Source organism: Ostrinia furnacalis, unplaced genomic scaffold, assembly GCF_004193835.3.
Source record: "Ostrinia furnacalis isolate ACB-3 unplaced genomic scaffold, ASM419383v2 OfSCF7245, whole genome shotgun sequence".
NCBI lineage: Eukaryota > Metazoa > Arthropoda > Insecta > Lepidoptera > Crambidae > Ostrinia > Ostrinia furnacalis.
This window is the reverse complement of record NW_021137484.1, coordinates 173,794-193,930: the sequence shown is the minus strand read 5'-3', so window position 1 is coordinate 193,930 and position 20,137 is coordinate 173,794. Positions and strand designations below refer to the sequence as shown.

Below are 20,137 nucleotides of genomic sequence, written 5' to 3'. Positions count from 1 at the left end.
AAAAGACGCCACCTTCCATACAAAATCTGGCATTGCCATTTGGTGTGACGCACTTCCAAGTGTTTCTTGTATTACAACTTGCGCGGGCCCGCATTCAAACTGCGCTGCATTGCCCCGCGTTTGGTCCGCCCAAGCATTTACAGTTTTTGACCCGACAACAACGTCGCTTCCAGAGCGCTGCTGCCGTCGTACCGGCCGGCGCCGGACTACGAGACGGCCGTGCAACAGAAGCACCAGCAGCAGCGCCTGGCCGCGCCGGGCCCGCCGCGCGGCTTCGGCTCGCACCCAGACATGCAGCGGCTGCCCTACGAGCGGCGCGCGCGGCCTGACGACTACTATGCGCTCGACTACCGCGCGCCCTACCCGCTCGTGCCCTACGTCAACGTGTATGAACAGAGTGATGCGGCAGGTACAAAAGACACTTCAGTGATATTCTATTTATTGAGAAGATAATTTACAACCATGTGCACACACTTGAATGGTAGGAAAAAGAGACCATAGAGAGGGGCCATAGAGCATACAACGCTTCTGGGTTGCCAGATAACGTTATTAAATTTTTACCATACACCCGCCCCATTGAAATTACATTTCAATCTTCAAACAAAGAAGTTAAAGTTATTAACATTATTATATTGCAAAATGTAAGTTGAAATGTTAATAGCTTTAACTTCTTTGTTTGAAGATTGAAATGTAATTTCAATGGGGCGGGTGTATGGTAAAAATGTAATAACGATATCCGGCTCGAAGGACCATGAACAGAGTGATGCGGCAGGTACAAAAGACACTTAACTTCAGTGATATTCTATTTATTGAGAAGATAATTTACAACCATGTGCACACACTTGAATGGTAGGAAAAAGAGACCATAGAGAGGGGCCATAGAGCATACAACGCTTCTGGGTTGCCAGATAACGTTATTAAATTTTTACCATACACCCGCCCCATTGAAATTACATTTCAATCTTCAAACAAAGAAGTTAAAGTTATTAACATTATTATATTGCAAAATGTAAGTTGTAATGTTAATAGCTTTAACTTCTTTGTTTGAAGATTGAAATGTAATTTCAATGGGGCGGGTGTATGGTAAAAATGTAATAACGATATCCGGCTCGAAGGACCATGAACGTGATGCGGCAGGTACAAAAGACACTTAACTTCAGTGATATTCTATTTATTGAGAAGATAATTTACAACCATGTGCACACACTTGAATGGTAGGAAAAAGAGACCATAGAGAGGGGCCATAGAGCATACAACGCTTCTGGGTTGCCAGATAACGTTATTAAATGGCAATGCCAGATTTTGTATGGAAAGTGGCGTCTTTTTTTTTTCGCGCGGCCATCGACCAAACTTTGTTTTTTGATTACAAAATAGTGTAATAAACCAAACTTACTATGGCATGTATACCTCTAAACTCAGTCTGAACTGAGTTACGAGCATTAGAAGTTTGATGATTTTCATACTAGATTTGTTTTATGTGCGCAAGTTTTGTAAGAAATTGCAACAAAATATTGCGCTATTTTTTATTCCGCTGATTCTGCTCCATACTGATGTCTGGAGCCTTTAATGGATGGTATTGTTTGTTTATGTTACGGTTAAAGATAGGTGTGAACATAAACTTAAGATTAGCCGGCTAAACTTAAGTTTATCTTCGAGAAGCAGCTAAAGTTCGATAACATGTTAGTTTGCGTCGTGATATTCAATCTTTAGCCGGCTAATGTGCACATTAGCCAAAACGAAACGGCTAAAAATGTATTCTATGGGCGCGCCAGGCCGGCGGAGGGCTTGAGGGGGCGGTGGGGAGACAACGCGCATTTTGTGATTTTAAATACCTACAGAAGATCCTTTAATGACCAAATGGTTCCTTATTATTTTATTTTAATGATTAGGTAGATTTTATTTTAAGTAATTAATATTTTGTTATTGTAATAATTGTAATTTTGAATACCTACATAGGTGCATATAATTAACTTTTTAAAAAAATAAAACCGACTTCAAATGCGTGAACACAAAAAAAACTAAAAATTAAAAATATTGCGTATAAAAAAGTTCATCCCCAATTTTCCACCCTTGGGGGTGAAATATTTTCTTCAAATTCGCATGAAACCACCCTTTTGATAATACCTATTCAACAAAAAAATAATCAGTCAAATTGATTTATAATCGGCGGAGATATTGCGTATAAAAAAGTTCATCCCCAATTTTCCACCCTTGGGGGTTATTTTTTCTATTATTAAATTTAAATGGGACCACCCTTGAGGTATTACCTATACGCCGAAAAAAGATTTGTTCAAATCGGTTCATAATTGGCGGAGTTATCGCGTAACAAACATAGAAAAAAAAACATACGGGTCGAATTGAGAACCTCCTCCTTTTTTGAAGTCGGTTGAAATGTATGTGTAATGAAAGTGATTATTTTTTAATAAAGTTTTCGTGTCAAAATAGTAAACATTATTACGTTGTATCCTTTTCCATTTCCTTCTACATTTTTAGCCAAGGGCCTGCGGTTACACTTAAGTTTAGCCGGCTAATCTTAAGTTTATGTTCACACCTATCTTTAGCCGTAACATTTACACATACAACCTCACTATTTTGTTGCAATTTCTTACAAAACTTTGCGCGCAAAAAGCAAATCTAGTATGAAAATCATCAAACTTCTAATGATCGTAACTCAGTTCAGACTGAGTTTAGAGGTATACATGTCATAGTAAGTTTGGTTTATTACACTACTAGCTGACCCGGCGAACTTTTTTCCGCCTTAATGGCAATAAATAACGGGATAAAAAGTATCCTATGTCCTTCTCCTGGCTCTAAACTACCTCTCTGACAATTTTCAGCTAAATCGGTTCAGCCGTTCTTGAGTTATAAGTGGAGTAACTAACACGACTTTCTTTTATATAATAGATTTTGTAATCAAAAAACAAAGTTTGGTCGATGGCCGCGCGAAAAAAAAAGACGCCAATTTCCGGCATTGTCTTTTTTACCAGTGTACAAGCCGCCGCCGCCGTATCCCGCGTCCAGCTCCACGCCCGACCTGGCCAGCCTGGCGCCGCCGCGGCCGCTGCTGGCCGTCACCGGCTCCAGCCCCGACCTGGTCTCCGCGCGCTACCTCGGCTACTACGGCGTGCTCGGGCTCCGCGCGCCGCCCTCGCACGGCACCTACGGCGACCTGGCGTCCGTGCTGGTGGGCCCGCGCGCCTACGACGACAGGTTTGTCGGCCGTACGGTGTACTGTCACGCCTGTTCATCTCCGCGAGTTTACATCGAAAACAAAACACGCACGATGGCCCACCTACAGGATACTATTCGACAAGGCCTCACATCCGAGCGAACATTGACTCACGCACGCGTATTCTTGTGTATGATGGAATAAAATAAAGGAAATGGTGTACTAAATACTGTGCAGTATTTAACTGTCTAAATAATAATAAAAACACAAAATGTATTTTTTACGTTGCCTCAAGACACTGAGAGGTAAATAAGTAGTTAATATTATTCATGATAATTCATGCTAAATCATGTATTTTCTCCGCCATTTTCCGCAGTTTAACACCTCACGTCACATCATTTTACCGAAGTCAGCCCTATAGCTTCGGCGCAGTGCCGATCACTGACGTTTGTCAACAAAATGGTGTTTGACTCTTGAGACAGGCTAAATTACACCATATTGTTAATGACATTGAGCATACATTTTTTTAAATACCTTCGCGAAGTAAAACTTCTGTACGTAGTACTTATTATTATTCTGTGGTAGTGGTTCGAAACGGACTACTATTCCGGAGGTTGCGGGTTCGATTCCCGCACAGTACAAACATTTGTGTGCATGAACATATTTGTTTGTATTGGACCGGGTGTTTTCTATGTATAATAAGGGAGAGTCCGCTTATTTGGACCAGTTTTTTTCAATCCCATTTTACACATAGTTTAATTTTGTTTTTGCTAATGTCCATGGTATATAATAAAAGATACATTATTCAACTTACTATTTCATAAGTATTAATTAACATGATTGTTGTATATTTAGCACAAATCAACAAAGTACGAGTTCAGAGCTTCGGTCCAATTTAGCCAACCGGTTCGATAATTTGTACCACAGGGTTACTAAATTGGATTTCAATAAATTTCAAGCCTATAAAAAAACTATGGCAAAATATTATACGATACATTCTTAACAAATTAGGAAACGAAAAGGAACAGTAGTTAATAACATAGACAATCGATATTGTTTTACACGTTATCACGATTTTGAGTACAAGTTTTGTAATTCCAATTATCGTAACGCACACTTGTACCTAATCTACTTTGCCAGTCTTTTGCTTTCATTTATTGTTAGTCAAACATAACTAAGCTATTATAACTTCAAAATATGATTTACTAAAAAAAATTTCAAAATCCTTTGGTAAAGTTCCATACAACTTGATGTGGTACAATTTAGCCGACTAGGTGATAGTGCTTTTAAAAAATTGGTAAAAAATATAGCTTATAAATACCGAAAAATGTTTCAAATAATTGTAATCCACACTAATGTACGCTTCTAAATAATATATTAGAAACACCCTGTAATTAAATTTAACAAAATTGCAAACTAAACATGTATTGTCAAAAGTTACTTGAAAACAATGAAAAAATACTTTTCAAAATAAAACACACGTGTTTGTTGTCACGGCAAAAACCACATGGCCGATATTAATTGATTTTAGTTGTGTATCGCTGAGTGTTGCAGTTACAGACATTCAATAAATACTTTACGAAATATGAGGGTGGTACAATTTGCCCGGCGGTACAATATACCGAACTCTCCCCTATGTATGTATTTACAAAAAAAAAAAGTATTTAAGTATGTTTATATCCGTCGTCTAGTACCCATAGTACAAGCTTTGCTTAGTTTGGGACTAGAGGCGCAGTGTAAAATGTCCAAGGATATTTATTTATTTATTTATTTATTAGGTACCGCGCGCCCTACCGCCGCCCGGCGCCGCCGAGCGACCACGAACCCATCTACGAGAATGTGCCGCTGCCCTGGCAGAGCGAGCGCAATATCGCCATGCGAGACCGAGCCCAGAGTTTAACGACGACGGATGAAATCGCGCGGTTGAACGAACGGAACGGCAGCCACCCCGCCATAAATAACTACGGAAACCTGAACACCACGCTGAACGTGCCGAGCTATCACGTGCCGATGAAGATCGAAACGCCCGACAGCCACTACGTGAACGCTCAAATAATAAAGGGTGTCCGCGAGTCGAGCGTGCCGAAAGAAGCCTCGAACCGATCGATAAACAGGGAGTTCGAAAACGTGACGCTGGCGGTCGACCGAATATCGTTGAGGCAGGACGAAAAGGAGTGCGACGAGACGCCGTATCAAAGCCTGTCGACGCACCGCGTGTCGAACAACAACACGATAAACAAGTCGGACAACGTGACGTCGATAAAGATCAGCGATCAGTCGGCGTGCGACCGCGGCGGGGACATGGCGCCCGAATTATCGAGCTCGACGAACACGGAGGCCAACGAGACGAAGACGAGCGTTAGCAGCAAGGAGAAGAAACGGCGGCGCTGGGGCGTGTTCATGGGCCGCGGGGCGAAGCCCGAGCTGCGGAGCGCCACGCTGGGCCGCGACCGCGCCAAGCCCGCGCCGCAGCCGCCCAACAAGCACCGCTGGTCCACCGGCCTGCCCAAGTTCCAGCCGCTACCTCCGAGCATTACCAAAGAAACTTTGGTGAGTGCTTTGTTTGCATTTTACGAGCTTTTAGAGTAGGCGCACACCGTTGATTTTTCGTCGGCCGATAGTTTAATCGGGCAGTTGATCAGTATGGGCATGTATGGGAGTGCGCACACTACGCCGATTCGATTTGGCCGATTCTTCATACAATTTGAAATCGGGCACAACTATCGGCCAACTAAAAATCAACGGTGTGCGCCTACTCTTTATTTTACCTGTCTGGTGTCTGGCATCAAATCTTGCAACTTAAAATTGACCCACTTCCCGGTTTTCCATTGAGCTGAAATTTTGCATGCATGTGTAATTTCCTACAACCTTCACCTGAGTATATTACAAAACGAAACTCTATCGACTTCAATCTTTTATCGAATTCAATATTTAAACCGATCACAGGACAGAACCCGTCGCTAAAATTGAACCCAGTTTTGAGCGTTGTTATTTTACAAACTTTATCAGTTGTTTTCTTACAAAATGTGTTTTCCTTTTCCATAAAACACCACTGTAAAACTTTTTCACTTTAAAATTGGTAAATACACTCAACATCAAATAAACCGCACCTTCCGCGACGCGAACTTTAACGTTTTTCTTCTGACACAATCATGGTGCACCAACAATATTGGTGTTATTTGAAAGCCCAATAAATGTCCTTAAAAAAAACACATTTAATTTCCTCTTTAACAGATGGATAGCGATTGATCCCAACTTAACAGTTTTATAGCCATAAAAGTTGGCTCTAGCGTAACTACCTATTTTTTGAGAAAAGTGACTCTGGATCCTTCTAAAGACATATTTTTGGGGTAAAAACCTTTCCTTTAATGAAATGAAGGTTAGAACTAGGCTTTTAAATGGTGCCAATATTGGTGGAAAGTGGGGATGCATAAGTTTGAAAATGCTTGTCGCGGGAGTTGCGATTTATTTGATGTCGAGTGTATTTAAAGTTGTTACACTTGTTACGTAAATGCAATGTGACTTTGTAAACAAACAGTCACAATAGTTGCAGAGATTAGACAATCGTTCGTTATAATTTTATGTTGGCGACACGTATTAATTTCGAACAGATGGCATACACTGCAGTGATAAGGTGATTTCATCTGGTAAATGATGAGCAAAGTGGTGTGTCACTCATGCCGATTGCAAGTTGTGTTGATAAATAGCTATTCGTAACATGCAGGAAATGCGAAAACAAACAATATTTAGGCAACAGCTCATTTGCCAAGTTTTTTATTGAAATTTTGGTATGAATTGATTTAAAATGATGAATGAATGTTTATGCACTTATTAAATATTGTGGTTGTTAAAATAATATCTTTGGGATGAGGTTTTGTGGAGGGTAGTTAAATGAAAAGCATATGTTGCTATTTAAATGCTTATCTAGTCATCATAATACACACTTGTTTCAGTTTATCAGATTTTTTAGTCTCCACTGAAAGAGCTTGATCCTCTCTAATTTATCAGAGGCAAATGGACGATATTGAGTTCAGTTTGGGATTGAGTAAATGAATGACACTATCTTCTTCTTTGCCTTAGCCCTATGCCATTTATAACTCTCCTCATTTTAAATTAATGACACTATCATCCATGTATTGTATATCAAACTAGCTGTCCCGGCGAACTTTGTTCCGCCTTAATGGCAATAAATAAGCAGATTTTTTTTTATTTCTAACGGGATAAAAAGTATCCTATGTCCTTCTCCTGGCTCTAAACTACCTCCCTGACAATTTTCAGCTAAATCGGTTCAGCCGTTCTTGAGTTATAAGTGGAGTAACTAACACGACTTTCTTTTATATATATAGATTATACTAGCTGACCCGGCGAACTTTGTTCCGCCTTAATGGCAATAAATAAGCAGACTTTTTTTTATTTCGAACGGGATAAAAAGTATCCTATGTCCTTTTCCTGGCTCTAAATAAGATGAGATAAGATAGATTTTGGAATGATTTTATCAAAAAGTTAAAATGATGAATGAATGAAGTTTAATGCATCCGTTGAATGTTGTGGTTGTTAAAATATAATATCGGTTGGGGTTTATTCTTAGCAGGTTAGAAAACTCCGATACCGCGACGTCAGCGCTATCTGTTGGTTAAGTTTGTAGTGGTGTAGTGGCGAGTTGGTAGATATCGCCACATAAATCGAATTAAACTACGCTCCAAATATTTTAGTGCCAACTCCTCGAGCGGAAGATGTCAGATGAACAAGTGGCATTCGCGTTCGAGCGGCTGCCGAAAGGTCGCGAGCGCGGCGGCTCCGTGCAGACGGCGCTGCTGGCGGAGCACGCGGCGCTCAACGGCGGCGCCGACAGCCTGCCCTACGACGACAACCGCGTGCGCCTGCGCCCCACGCCCGCCAACCCGCACGGCTACATCAACGCCTCGCACGTCACGGTAGGTATAATATAATAATATATTTTATTGAACTTTCAAGTAAGTACAAGAATTCCTCTTATAAGTAAAGTGTAATTTACAATTAAACATCTCAAATAAATAATAATAATAATAAATCTTTGGACAATAAATGATGGATGAGTACTTACATACCCACATAACTTAACAAGAGGTACACGTTGACAGCTGTACTAGGTGGCGGCGGCTCCGGCAGACATGTGGGATTAAGCGGTAGCGATTTTCATATAAAAAATCACGCGCGCGGACGCGTTGTCAGTGTGAAGTGCCGCGCGTGTTTTCTATACAAACTGAGGTACTTGCATACAATTATTAAATCTGTCGCCCCGCGCTCCGCGGCGGAGCGCGGCGCAGTGTGATAACCGCCTTAGTCACAGTTTATAAGATGTCAAATCCCACTGATGTCTGACTAGTTGCTTGCTGCACTGGTTTGACACCATTATGTATTTGTGATTTCGTAAACGCTATCTCAAAAAGACGATCGCCTTTATTACTATTTGCGAGGAAATTAGGGTATTTTTGCTAATCCACTTCTACTCTTATTTTTTATTGTATGGCCGTGTATTCAAGAGATTGCCTGTTTCTAAACTACTCAATATGGTTCGGCTCGCGACGGCGAATGAAGGCAGCGTCCCCACTTGCTCGGGTAGAGGCAGCCACTCGTCCCGAGACTGTTTTTATAGTCTGTCCAATGACCCCAAGCTACCCATCCTTATCGCTCGCGCGTAATTATGTTGCTATCGCGCTCGCACACTCACTGCGGGTGCCAGTCGCACAGTCGCGACAGCAATACAATAGACAGTTTGACACCATACCCCAATAATTCGAAACCACAACTGTTTTAAAAAGACCCTTTATTCTGGTCTTAAAAACTTAATTCATTTTAAATTACCTGTAAATTACGATTTTTGTTCGCATTGTAATTGAAAAAAGTAGTTTGATTGAGTTGACAAAATAGTGACGTCACTTGCTTGTAATGCCATACAAAATCTATGGGAGAGTTTCGTTTTGACAGTTTTAAAAAGTACGTCAATTGAGTGGTGGTGTCAACATGTCTATTACGCGCGAGCGATAAGGATGGGTAGCTAGGGGTCATTGGACAAAATTCTACGTGCTCACGAACCGAGCTTTAGTTGCTATGCGGCCTAAGAATATGACCGGTGTCCTTAGCCACAAAAATATGACGTGTGTTTGTATCAAAAAACAAAAAAAAACCAGTGTAAAAACCCACTTCCAGATGACGGTGGGCAGCACGCAGCGCTTCTACGTGGTGATCAAGGTGGGCGTGGGCGCGCCGGCGGGGCCCGGCGGCTGCGGCTGCGGCTGCGCCGGCGTGTGGGACTGCGCCTGGACCGTGGGCGCGCGGCTGCTGGCGCTGGTGGGCGGCGCCGCCTGCCCGCACTACCTGCCCGCCGGCCGCGCCGCGCTCGAGCTGGGCGGGGTGAGTGGGAATTTATTTATTTATTTATTTACTAGCGGCCGCCCGCGACTTCGTACGCGTGGATCCCGTTTTACCCCCTTTTCCCGAATTGTCTTTGCTATAAACCTCACGGAGCCCGAGACCTTTCCAACGAATGCAAAACCGTGGAAATCGGTTCGTGCGTTCTGGAGTTATAGCGTCAGGGAGGAAAACCCGACTTATTTTTATATAGTAGATTAGGTCTACCAACATTGTTACATTACAACATGTACACTTAAAAATAACAATTATGAACAAAGTTACAATGCAACAACAATTATAGGCTGACACAACATGCAATATAGATTCAACGCAGTTTGTTCCGAACCGTTACATGCACACAAAAAAACATTTAACACGTTGGACGCCACGCGGCTCACCGGTGAGCCGCGAACAATACAATTTCCATTGTGTCTAGCATCTCGGCGTTCAATGTGTTAATCATATCAATAATAGTAGAATTTTGATTTAAACATGACTTATCTTATAAGTAGGTACCTACTTACTTACTACAACCAATAAAGGAATGCAACAATTAACCTAGAAATTAGCACGGCACTAAAGAAATATGTATATTCAAAACTGCCACGCGGTCTCGTGCTAGATGGGCGTCTTAAAGGCCACCTTCTATCAACGGGAGCGGGTGGTAAGTAACTTGCTTCTGAATGTATTGTAACTTCCTACTTTTTTATATTTTTAAACCGGCAGACAGTGGTGACTGAGTTTGTTGCGGCGCTTCTTCTCAGCACTTGCCAAATGTTTGTCTCGAAGCGCTGATAGGGCAAAAAAAGAATGAGACATGTATAGGCTCCTTAAAATCATTTGACGATTTGCAAGTACTAATTTAATTAGTCTAAACAAATAAAGAAAATTTTGATTTTGATTTTTGAATCTCGATCTCGCGAGATCTCGAAATGAGGGCTATCGTTTTAGCGCTCACCAGTTAGCGCCACTGTAGAGTAAGGTCCTGTCACTTGCTAGTAGCGAAGACAGTGGCACCAGGCCTGTTCATCTCCGCGAGTTTACATCGAAAACAAAACACGCACGATTGCCCCCTACAAGAGTAGGTACTATTCGACAAGGCCTCACATACGAGCGAACATTGACTCACGCACGCGTATTCTTGTGTGTGATGGAAAAAAATAAAGAAAATGGTGTACTAAATACTGTGCAGTATTTAACTGCCTAAATAATAATAAAAACACAGAAAGTACTTTTTTAAGTTGCCTCAAGACACTGAGAGGTAAATAAGTAGTTAATATTATTCATGATAATTCATGCTAAATCATGTATTTCCTCCGCCATTTTCTGCAGATTGGCACCTCACGTCACATCATTTTACCGAAGTCAGCCCTATAGCTTCGGCGCAGTACCGATCACTGACGTTTGTCAACAAAACTTCTGACAAACTTGCTTGACTCTTGAGACAAGCTAAATTACACCATATTGTTAATGACATTGAGCATACATTTTTTTAAATACCTTCGCGAAGTAAAACTTCTGTACGTAGTACTTATTATTATTCTGTGGTGGCACCAACTGGTGAGCGCGAAGGTGGTAGAAGGACTATCGCATTTGCACTCATCAAGATGGCGCCACTGTAGAGTAAGGTCCTGTCAATCGCCAGGGGTGCCAACTGTTAAGTATAAAAACGATAGCCCTCATTGGCGAGATCTCGCAGTATTGTAACGCCTGTAACGCCCCTGGGTCTGCGGTTGTCTATGGGCGACGGTAATAATCACTTACCATCAGGTGATCCGCCTGCTCGTTTGCCTCCTGTCACATAAAAAAGTATTGTAATTTATAGTCTCGCGGGATCTCGTTTGAGCCCCAATCTCGCGAGATTTGCATTCCCTAGTGGGGGGGTGGTCACGCAACTGCCGCGGTTAACGCAAGACGAGTTTTTGGTCATAGAAGAACCGCGACCGCCCGCCAAGCAATCATAGAGCGTGTAAAAAACCGCGGTAATTCTTCAAGGCACCGCGAGCATCCTAGATGTAATCCTTTTGCCCACTACTCGCCACGACTCGCGTGCGAGTGTCACGGAGAGGCCGCTGTGGCACGCGTACTAATGTAGCTCTTATACCCTCTACAATAAACATCTATATCCCTTGCAGTGCGTGGTGTCCTGCGTGTCAGTGTCCCGCGCTCGGTGAGGCGCGTCAACGCAGGGACGGGCATGCACACTAATTTAGCTCTTATATCCTCTACAATAAACATCTATATCCCTTGCAGTGCGTGGTGTCCTGCGTGTCAGTCTCACGGGCCCGCTGGGGCGCCTCGACTCGCGTGCGGGTGTCGCGAGGCTTGCGCGCGCATTAATATAGCTCTTATACCCTCTACAATAAGCGTGTATACTGCTTCCAATGCATGGTTATCCTACGTATCCGTGTAGCGGGCCGGGTGCGCGCACTAATGTAGCTCTTATACCCTCTACAATAAGCGTGTATATCGCTTCCAATGCATGGTTATCCTGCGTGTCTGTGTCGCGGGCCGGGCGCGCGCACTAATGTAGCCCTTATGCTCATTGTTATAAGAGTGTATATCCCTTGCAGTGCTGTCTTAAGTGTCATAACCGGACACTGTATGCTAAACAAGCACCTATACAACAGGTGTCACAGACAGCCCACTGTGCAGGGGGTGCATGGAGGCAGAGGAAACACCGCAGCATGTGCTCATGGAGTGCAGTAGCGTGGAAGAACAACGGGCTCAATTTCTTCGATGACCATCGTCGCTACAGGAGGCGTGCAGCAGCCTAGACGGGCTGCTCGCCTTCTGGGGTGGTTGGAGTAGGAAGATAAACCACAAATCGCGCACAATGGCCCTATCATGAGGCTAAGTGCGGTATTCGATTGCCCTGCAAAACGAACTAACTAACTAACTATCCCTTTGTAGTGTTAGGTTTAGGGTGTTGAAGACGGCAGTAGAAATTAAGTGAAACACATGTTTGATGTACGGTGTCTCTATATTGAATGTTTTAAAATTCACATGATTACAATGTTCGTAGTTTGCTAAAACCCTAAGTCAGCAGAACGATACGTGCGCGTGACCGGTTTACGGGAATTGGATGCTATTTGTAAAGTAAGCAATTTACATACTTCACCTTGCAGTGCGTGGTATCCTGCGTGTCAGTGTCCCGGGCCCGCTGGGGTGCCTCGACTCGCGTGCGAGTGTCGCGAGGCTTGCGTGCGCACTAATATAGCCCTTATCCACACTACAATAAGCGTAGGCGCGTCAACGCAGAGGCGGGCATGCGCACTAATGTAGCCCTTATATCCTCTATAATAAGTGTGTATATCCCTTGCAGTGCGTGGTGTCTTGCGTGTCCGCGTCGCGGGCCAGGCGCGCGCATTAATATAGCTCTTATACCCTCTACAATAAGTGTGTATATATCCCTTGCAGTGCGTGGTATCCTACGTATCCGTGTCGCGGGCTGGGCGCGCACACTAATGTAGCTCTTATGATCACTATAATAAGCGTTTATATCCCTTGCAGTGCGTGGTATCCTGCGTCTCAGTCTCCCGGGCCCACTGGGGTGCCTAGACGCGCGTGCGGGTGTCCCGAGGGGGCCGCGCGCGACTGTTGTGGCTCGCGCCCTAATATAGCCCTTATTCCCTCTACAATAAGCGTGTATATCTCTTGCAGTGCTTGGTGTCCTACGTGTCCATGTCGCGAGCCAGGCGCGTGCACTAATGTAGCCCTTATGCTCATTGTTATAAGCGTTTATATCCCTTGCAGTGCGTGGTGTCCTGCGTGTCAGTGTCCCGGGCCCGCTGGGGCGCCTCGACGCGCGTTCGGGTATGACGGGGCGGGCGCGCGCTCTAATTTAGTCCTTATACCCTCTACAATAAATTTGTATATCGCTTCCAATGTATGGTATCCTACGTATCCGTGTCTCGGGCCGGGTGCGCGCACTAATGTAGCCCTTATGCTCATTGTCATAAGTGTGTATATCGCTTGCAATGCGTGGTGTCCTGCGTGTCAGTGTCCCGGGCCTACTGGGGGGCCTCGACTCGCGTATATGTGCCACACGCGGCTGCTGTGGCACGCGCTCGCCTTCTGGGGGGATCTGGGGTGGGGAGTAGGAAGATAAACCACAAATCGCGCACAAAGGCCCTATCATGAGGCCAAGTGCGGTATTCGATTGCCCTGCAAAACTAACTAACTAACTAACTATCCCTTACAGTGCGTGGTGTCCTGCGTGTCAGTCTCACGGGCCCGCTGGGGGGCCTCGACCCGGGTGCGGGTGTCCCGAGGGGGCCGCGCGCGACTGCTGTGGCACGTGCACTACACCAACTGGCCGGACGGGCAGGCCGTGCCCGACGCTGCTGACTTTCTCAGTAAGTAGCATATTCTTAACTTAGCTATGCGTATGCGCTTGATATCTTAATTTTATCATCGAAATTGATCGTAGTGCGAGCTTGCATTGAAAGTCGTCGCTAGCGAGTACGTCAAAAAATTTATGAAGGTTTTGGTTCTTGAAAGTATCTCACTCATTATTTCTGTTTCTATTTATTATTGTTATATTGAATATGCGTGCTGAATATTAAATAATGTAATTTCGTAAAAAACGTACGTAACTGTGTGCAGCAAATAAATGTTTTAGGCGGTTATCACACTGCGCCGCGCTCGATTTCATATGAGCGCGTGATTTCATATAAAAAATCCCGCGCGGCAGACGCGTTGTCAGTGTGAAGTGCCGCGCGTGTTTTCTATACAAACTGAGGTACTTGCATACAATGATTAAATCTGTCGCCCCGCGCTCCGCGGCGGAGCGCGGCGCAGTGTGATAACCGCCTTACTTATAAATTTACGTGTTCGTTTTGCGTACAAAAAGTACCCATCCTAACACGGACTTAACCGATCATTATGTCGCTTCCCAGGTTTCCTCCTCGAAGTGAACGGTCTCCGGCTGGCGTGTTCGGCAGAGGCGGCGGCGGAGGGCGACTCGCGGGGCGGCGCCGGGGCCTGGCCGCTGGTGGTGTGCTGCTCCCGCGGGCGCGGCCGCAGCGGGACCGCGCTCGCCGCCGACGCGCTGCTGCACATAGTGGACAACAACCAGGTCAGCTGGGGCACTGGGGCAGCAGGACACGGCTGCATATAGTGGACAACAACCAGGTCAGCTGGGGCACTGGGGCAGCAGCACACGGCTGCATTATAGTGGACAACAACCAGGTCAGCTGGGGCACTAGGGCAGCAGGACACGGCTGCATGTAGTGGACAACAACCAGGTCAGCTGGGGCACTAGGGCAGCAGCACACGGCTGCACATAGTGGACAACAACCAGCTCAGCTGGGGCACTAGGGCAGCAGGACACGGCTGCATTATAGTGGACAACAACCAGGTCAGCTGGGGCACTAGGGCAGCAGGACACGGCTGCATTATAGTGGACAACAACCAGGTCAGCTGGGGCACTAGGGCAGCAGGACACGGCTGCATTATAGTGGACAACAACCAGGTCAGCTGGGGCACTAGGGCAGCAGTACACAGCAGGTGGTAGGAGCGGTAGAACGTGACCGCAGCGGGACAGCGCTCGCGGCTGATGAGACATCAACTGGGTCAGGAGGCTACTCCGAAACGCTGTTCTGTTTACGTAGTTTTGGGTCTCTTTGTCGTCACTTGATGGCTGGCATCTCGTTTTGTGCGAGAGGGATGGCAACATACGTTTTTCAGAGTAAACCCTTAGAAATGAAACGTCTCCGCCGTGGATCGTGACCGCAGCGGGACGGCGTCGAGGCCGACGCGCTGCTACACGTCGTGGACAACAACCAGATCAGTTAGACACTAAGTTAGAAATTAACGGTCTTCGACTTGCTTGCTCTGTAGGGGCGGCGGCAAAAACGGCAGGGGTGGTAGAGCGTGACTACAGCGGTACGACGATCGCGGCTGGTACGCTGCTACACATTGTAGACATTAACCAGGTGAGACATCAACTGTCAGGTCCGGGGGGCTACTCCGAAACGCTGTTTACGTAGTTTCGGGACTATCTGTCAACATCACTGATGCTGGCATCTCACTTTGTGCGAGAGGGATGGTAACTGCTGGTGGTGTGTCGCATAGCTGCACATTGTAGACAATAACACGCTGGTGGTGTGCTGAGCTGCGTGGCGTAGTGCACCAGTCAAATGTCTACTCTTTAACTTAATAAGCTGTCAAAACTCAGTTCACATCTATTGATACAAGTATGACTTTTTCAATAATTTATTTTTCTTATTTGTTCTTTTAAAAGAGTTGACCTTTTAATTTAATGCTAAGATGTCGGAACAACAACCAGTCCTAGTGCTGTCGTATCACACAACTTTCACCAGAGGTGCAATTGTGTAAAGCAATCGTATTCATTTGACAGTTCATAACGTATAATAAAATCTGTATAACAAAGCGTTTAACAGAATATAGCGTACGTTATGAACTATCAAATGAATACGATCGCTTTACACAATTTCACCTCTGGTCATCGGTCCACTGCGTAGGAGGCCTGTGTACACTAAATCCTCCCCTCTTCTTTCCTCTATTAATCTACAAATCTTTGTCCAGGAGTTGGACATCCCGCGCACCATCAGCATGCTTCACCAGCAGCGCGCCAACCTCGTGGACAGCGCGCCGCAGTACCAGCTGCTGCTGCGTCTGCTGCTGCACTACCTGCGCCAGTCGCGCCTCATCTGACCCGGCTCGTCTGACCCGCCTCGTCGGAGCGGTGAGCTGAAGTCAACTCTATAGCCTTGGATATAAGGCACAAAATGTGCCTGTCACCTGTCTGTAACGCCATACAACTCTAACCAGTCGCGCCTCAGCTGACCCACCTCGTCTGACCCGCCTCATCTGACCCGCCTCGTCGGAGCGGTAAGCTGATACCAACCTTATGCCTTGGATATAGGGCAGAAAATAGCCTGAGCTACCTGTCTGTAACGCCATTCAATCCTAACCAGTCGCGCCTCATCTGACCCGTGAGCTGATACCAACCTTATGCCTTGGATATAGGGCACAAAATAGCCTGAGCTACCTGTCTGTAACGCCATTCATTCCTAACCAGTCGCGCCTCATCTGACCCGCCTCGTCGGAGCGGTGAGCTGATACCAACCTTAAGTCTTGGATATAGGGCACAATGTCTTAAGCTACCAGCAGAGTAAATACAAATGAGTAGATCATCTTCATAGAAACGCACCGAACGCGGTTTGTATGTGAGCGCGCCAATACGTATGCGGCGCGCACGGACACACTGACGAAATTTGGGGCAACTTTCCGCTAATCAACGCTAAATTTTGTCAGTGTGTGACCACGCTCGGGCGTTTCTATGAAGATGACCTACTCATTTGTATTTACTCTGCTGCCAGTCTGTAACGCCATTCAACTTTAACCAATCCCGCCTCATCTGACCGGTGAGCTGAAGTCAACTCTATAGCCTTGGATATAAGGCACAAAATGTGCCTGTCACCTGTCTGTAACGCCATACAACTCTAACCAGTCGCGCCTCAGCTGACCCACCTCATTCTAGTGGTGAGCTGATACCAACCTTAAGCCTTGGATATAGGGCACAATGTCCTGAGCTACCTGTCTGTAACGCCATTCAATTCTAACCAGTCGCGCCTCATCTGACCCGCCTCGTCGGAGCGGTAAGCTGATACCAACCTTAAGTCTTGGATATAGGGTACAAAATGTGCCTAGCTATAGTCCGGTCGCCGAACACGTAGAATTTTGGCCGATGACCCCAAGCTGGAATCCTTATCGCTCGCGCGTAATTATGTTGGTGTCGCGCTCGCACACTCACTGCGGGCGCCCGTCGCACAGTCGCGACAGCAATATAATTACGTGCGAGCGATAAGGGTAGCTTGGGGTCATTGGGCAAAATTCGACGTGCTCACGGACCGGGCTTTACCTGTCTGTATCGCCAAAATCCTAAACTGTTCTAGGGTAGTCAAAGCCTTGGATATATGGCATAAAGTGTCTTGAGCTACCAGTCTGTAATGCCATTCAACTCTACCCAATCCCGGCTCATTTGACCGGTGAGCTGATACCAACCTTAAGCCTTGGATATAGGGCACAATGTCCTGAGCTACCAGACTGTAACGCCATTCAACTCTAAACTGTTCTAGGATAGTCAACCTTAAAGCCTTGGATATATGGCATAAAGTGTCCTGAGCTACCAGTCTATAACGCCATTCAACTCTAACCAGTCCCGCCTCATCTGAGCGGTGAGCTGATACCAACTTTATAGCCTTGGATATAGGGCACAGTGTCCTGTAACCTAATTCACGTAACAAAACTTCAATGACATGCAAGCGATTTGATCGCTTTTTGATTCACAATAGAGTCCCACTTGTGCGGGACATCGCGTAGTTTTCAGTAAATCTTTCGGTTTGGACATCCCACGGTAATTTCCACTCTTATTTAATCCCCTCATGTATTCAAGGCTCTATATTCGAATTGAAAAAACGTCGCTATAATCGTAAATTCTGTAATATAGCTATTACCCTACGTCCTTGTAGGTAAGGTGCATTTAGTTGTGCACGCTCACGCTAGCCAAATAAAATAATGTATACGAGGTTACTTTGACAACTTCAGAGTTGTCAAGTAATAAACGAAAAATGAAACGAGCCCGAGTCACTTCACATAACATATTCGTCTTGCTCGCTCACGCCAGCAACCCAAGACGAGTAAAGAAGTAAAGAAATAAAAGGTTTTTAAGAAGTGGACTCTTTGGTAAAATAACGAATTTTAAAACTGTATTCGAGGAATAAAAATATTGCATTGTTAAATAAGAAATTTTTCAACTGTTTTTAGAATAATGATCCTGTTTTATTTTAACACTTTTTACGTAAAATAAAACAAATGCTCATTTTCTTATCAGTCACTAGGATTATTATAATTTGATACGAGTTTTTGTAGATACTTGATTACATATTTATAATTATACTTTATTAATTGTACCCCTGTGAAATATTGTTCAGATTACCATGATGATGAATTTATTTACATTGTGATATTCATCATTTATGAGTACTCAAATAAGATCGGAAATAAATAAATTATAATAACTTACTAAATGAAGTAATAAAATAAGTTTATTCGTCAATAATTACTTACTTTACCACCGTTATAAGTTTCAGAATATCGAGATTTCACCTATTGACTGACGACCAATCTTCCATCTTTTCGTCTAGTTGTTTTGTATAATATGTCTTTGTAATTAAATGAAAAAAGAAAACCAACTACAATAAATGAACTTTAAAAGTATTATTACTAATTAGATAAAATGAATTTACTTGTGCCTTTACTGTGTTAAACTAAAATGTGTATTTGTATAAATGGTATAATATTCTTAATCTTATATGTAGTTGATAAGTTCAATCATGTGCCTTACAAATCGGAGATTATTCGCGATCTGATATCATTTTATACGTGCCTTCGTAGATTAAGTATTACTAATTTTACTCGTGTCTACGCTAAACGGTACGCGAGTGCATAGAGATTTCTCGCTCTATGGTGAAGTGAAGGTACAGATGACAGCACGTCAAGGGAAACACCGTGGCTTTAGTTGTATTAGGAGCCATTTTGCAACAAAAATGTGATGCCATCTGTACATCTCGTCCACGCAAAAACTGTTTTTAGGTCAAACGGCAACTTTTTGAAACGTTCAAGAATATATTTTTCTGGACCAGTTTAGAAGAATCAATATGCTAAAATTATAAAGCTGAGATTCGTTATGTAACATTATACCTGCATGATGTATGATATAAATGTAGGATGTTATAATTTGAGTAACAGAATCAAGTATCAAGCGTCCTTTAAATAGAGAGCTTCATAGAAAAGGGTAAGAAAAAAAATCGAAAATGTATTTTCTTTACCCACCTATCCCGCCTTCCTGAGCTGTAAGAATTCAAGACATCTGTTCAGCTTCCAAGGTTCAGAGACTGGTTCCTCGGCACTAAACAGACGGATCTGAAGTAACACAGTGCGAGCTCCGAGGCCGAGTTCCGTGACCCAAGGTTCCTGGCCAATGTTCCGAGTTCCAGAACTGAGTTTCAGGTTCCGTATTCTAGAGCCTGAGTTCCGAAGGCCGAGTTCCGAGTTCGAGGTGCCGACTGAATGTGCTTAGTTCCTCTACGGGGCCGACTTCCAAGTCGAAGTTCTGCGGAACAGTAGCAGAGTCTGAATTCCCAGCTTCAGGTTTTCCGTTCCCAAATCCATTGTAAATATAGACCATAGTTTTTAAATTGACTAATGTTCAAAACTAAGTGAAGCACAAGTGGGTCTTATCTGGCTACCTACCTACATTTGTATAATAAAACATGTTGTATAATTTATTTGTATTGTAACCTAACGAATCTACATTAAGTTGAGGCCCGTGGACCAGTTTTTGCGTGGACAAGGACCGCTACGATGCGGGTGTCTTAAAGCTCATTAGTAATTTATTAAAATATTCTAATAGGTATTATGACACCAGTCAATGCATTATTATTTAAATTCAGCAATGTAAAGACTCTTTTTGAAGTTGACGAATCAATGTCGTTTTATTTCAAACATTCTCTTTCTAGTAGAGACTTACCACGAGAATATTGT

The 20,137-nt window shown here is 44.2% G+C and overlaps 1 protein-coding gene across 1 annotated transcript in view; it reads left to right on the top strand.

Moving 5' to 3' along the window:
• Pez (protein tyrosine phosphatase non-receptor pez) overlaps nt 1-17,875 on the top strand; it is a 29,799-nt gene extending 11,924 nt beyond the window's left edge. Inside the window, exons 5-16 of the mRNA XM_028319535.1 lie at nt 174-409; nt 2,988-3,210; nt 4,948-5,719; nt 7,882-8,103; nt 9,359-9,562; nt 11,816-11,885; nt 12,888-12,922; nt 13,319-13,378; nt 13,767-13,920; nt 14,464-14,642; nt 16,115-16,277; nt 17,578-17,875. Coding sequence (XP_028175336.1) covers nt 174-409; nt 2,988-3,210; nt 4,948-5,719; nt 7,882-8,103; nt 9,359-9,562; nt 11,816-11,885; nt 12,888-12,922; nt 13,319-13,378; nt 13,767-13,920; nt 14,464-14,642; nt 16,115-16,243 — 2,284 coding nt within the window. The 3' untranslated portion in view covers nt 16,244-16,277; nt 17,578-17,875. The remainder of the gene's footprint in view (nt 1-173; nt 410-2,987; nt 3,211-4,947; nt 5,720-7,881; nt 8,104-9,358; nt 9,563-11,815; nt 11,886-12,887; nt 12,923-13,318; nt 13,379-13,766; nt 13,921-14,463; nt 14,643-16,114; nt 16,278-17,577) is intronic.
• Nucleotides 17,876-20,137: the final 2,262 nt, after the last annotated feature.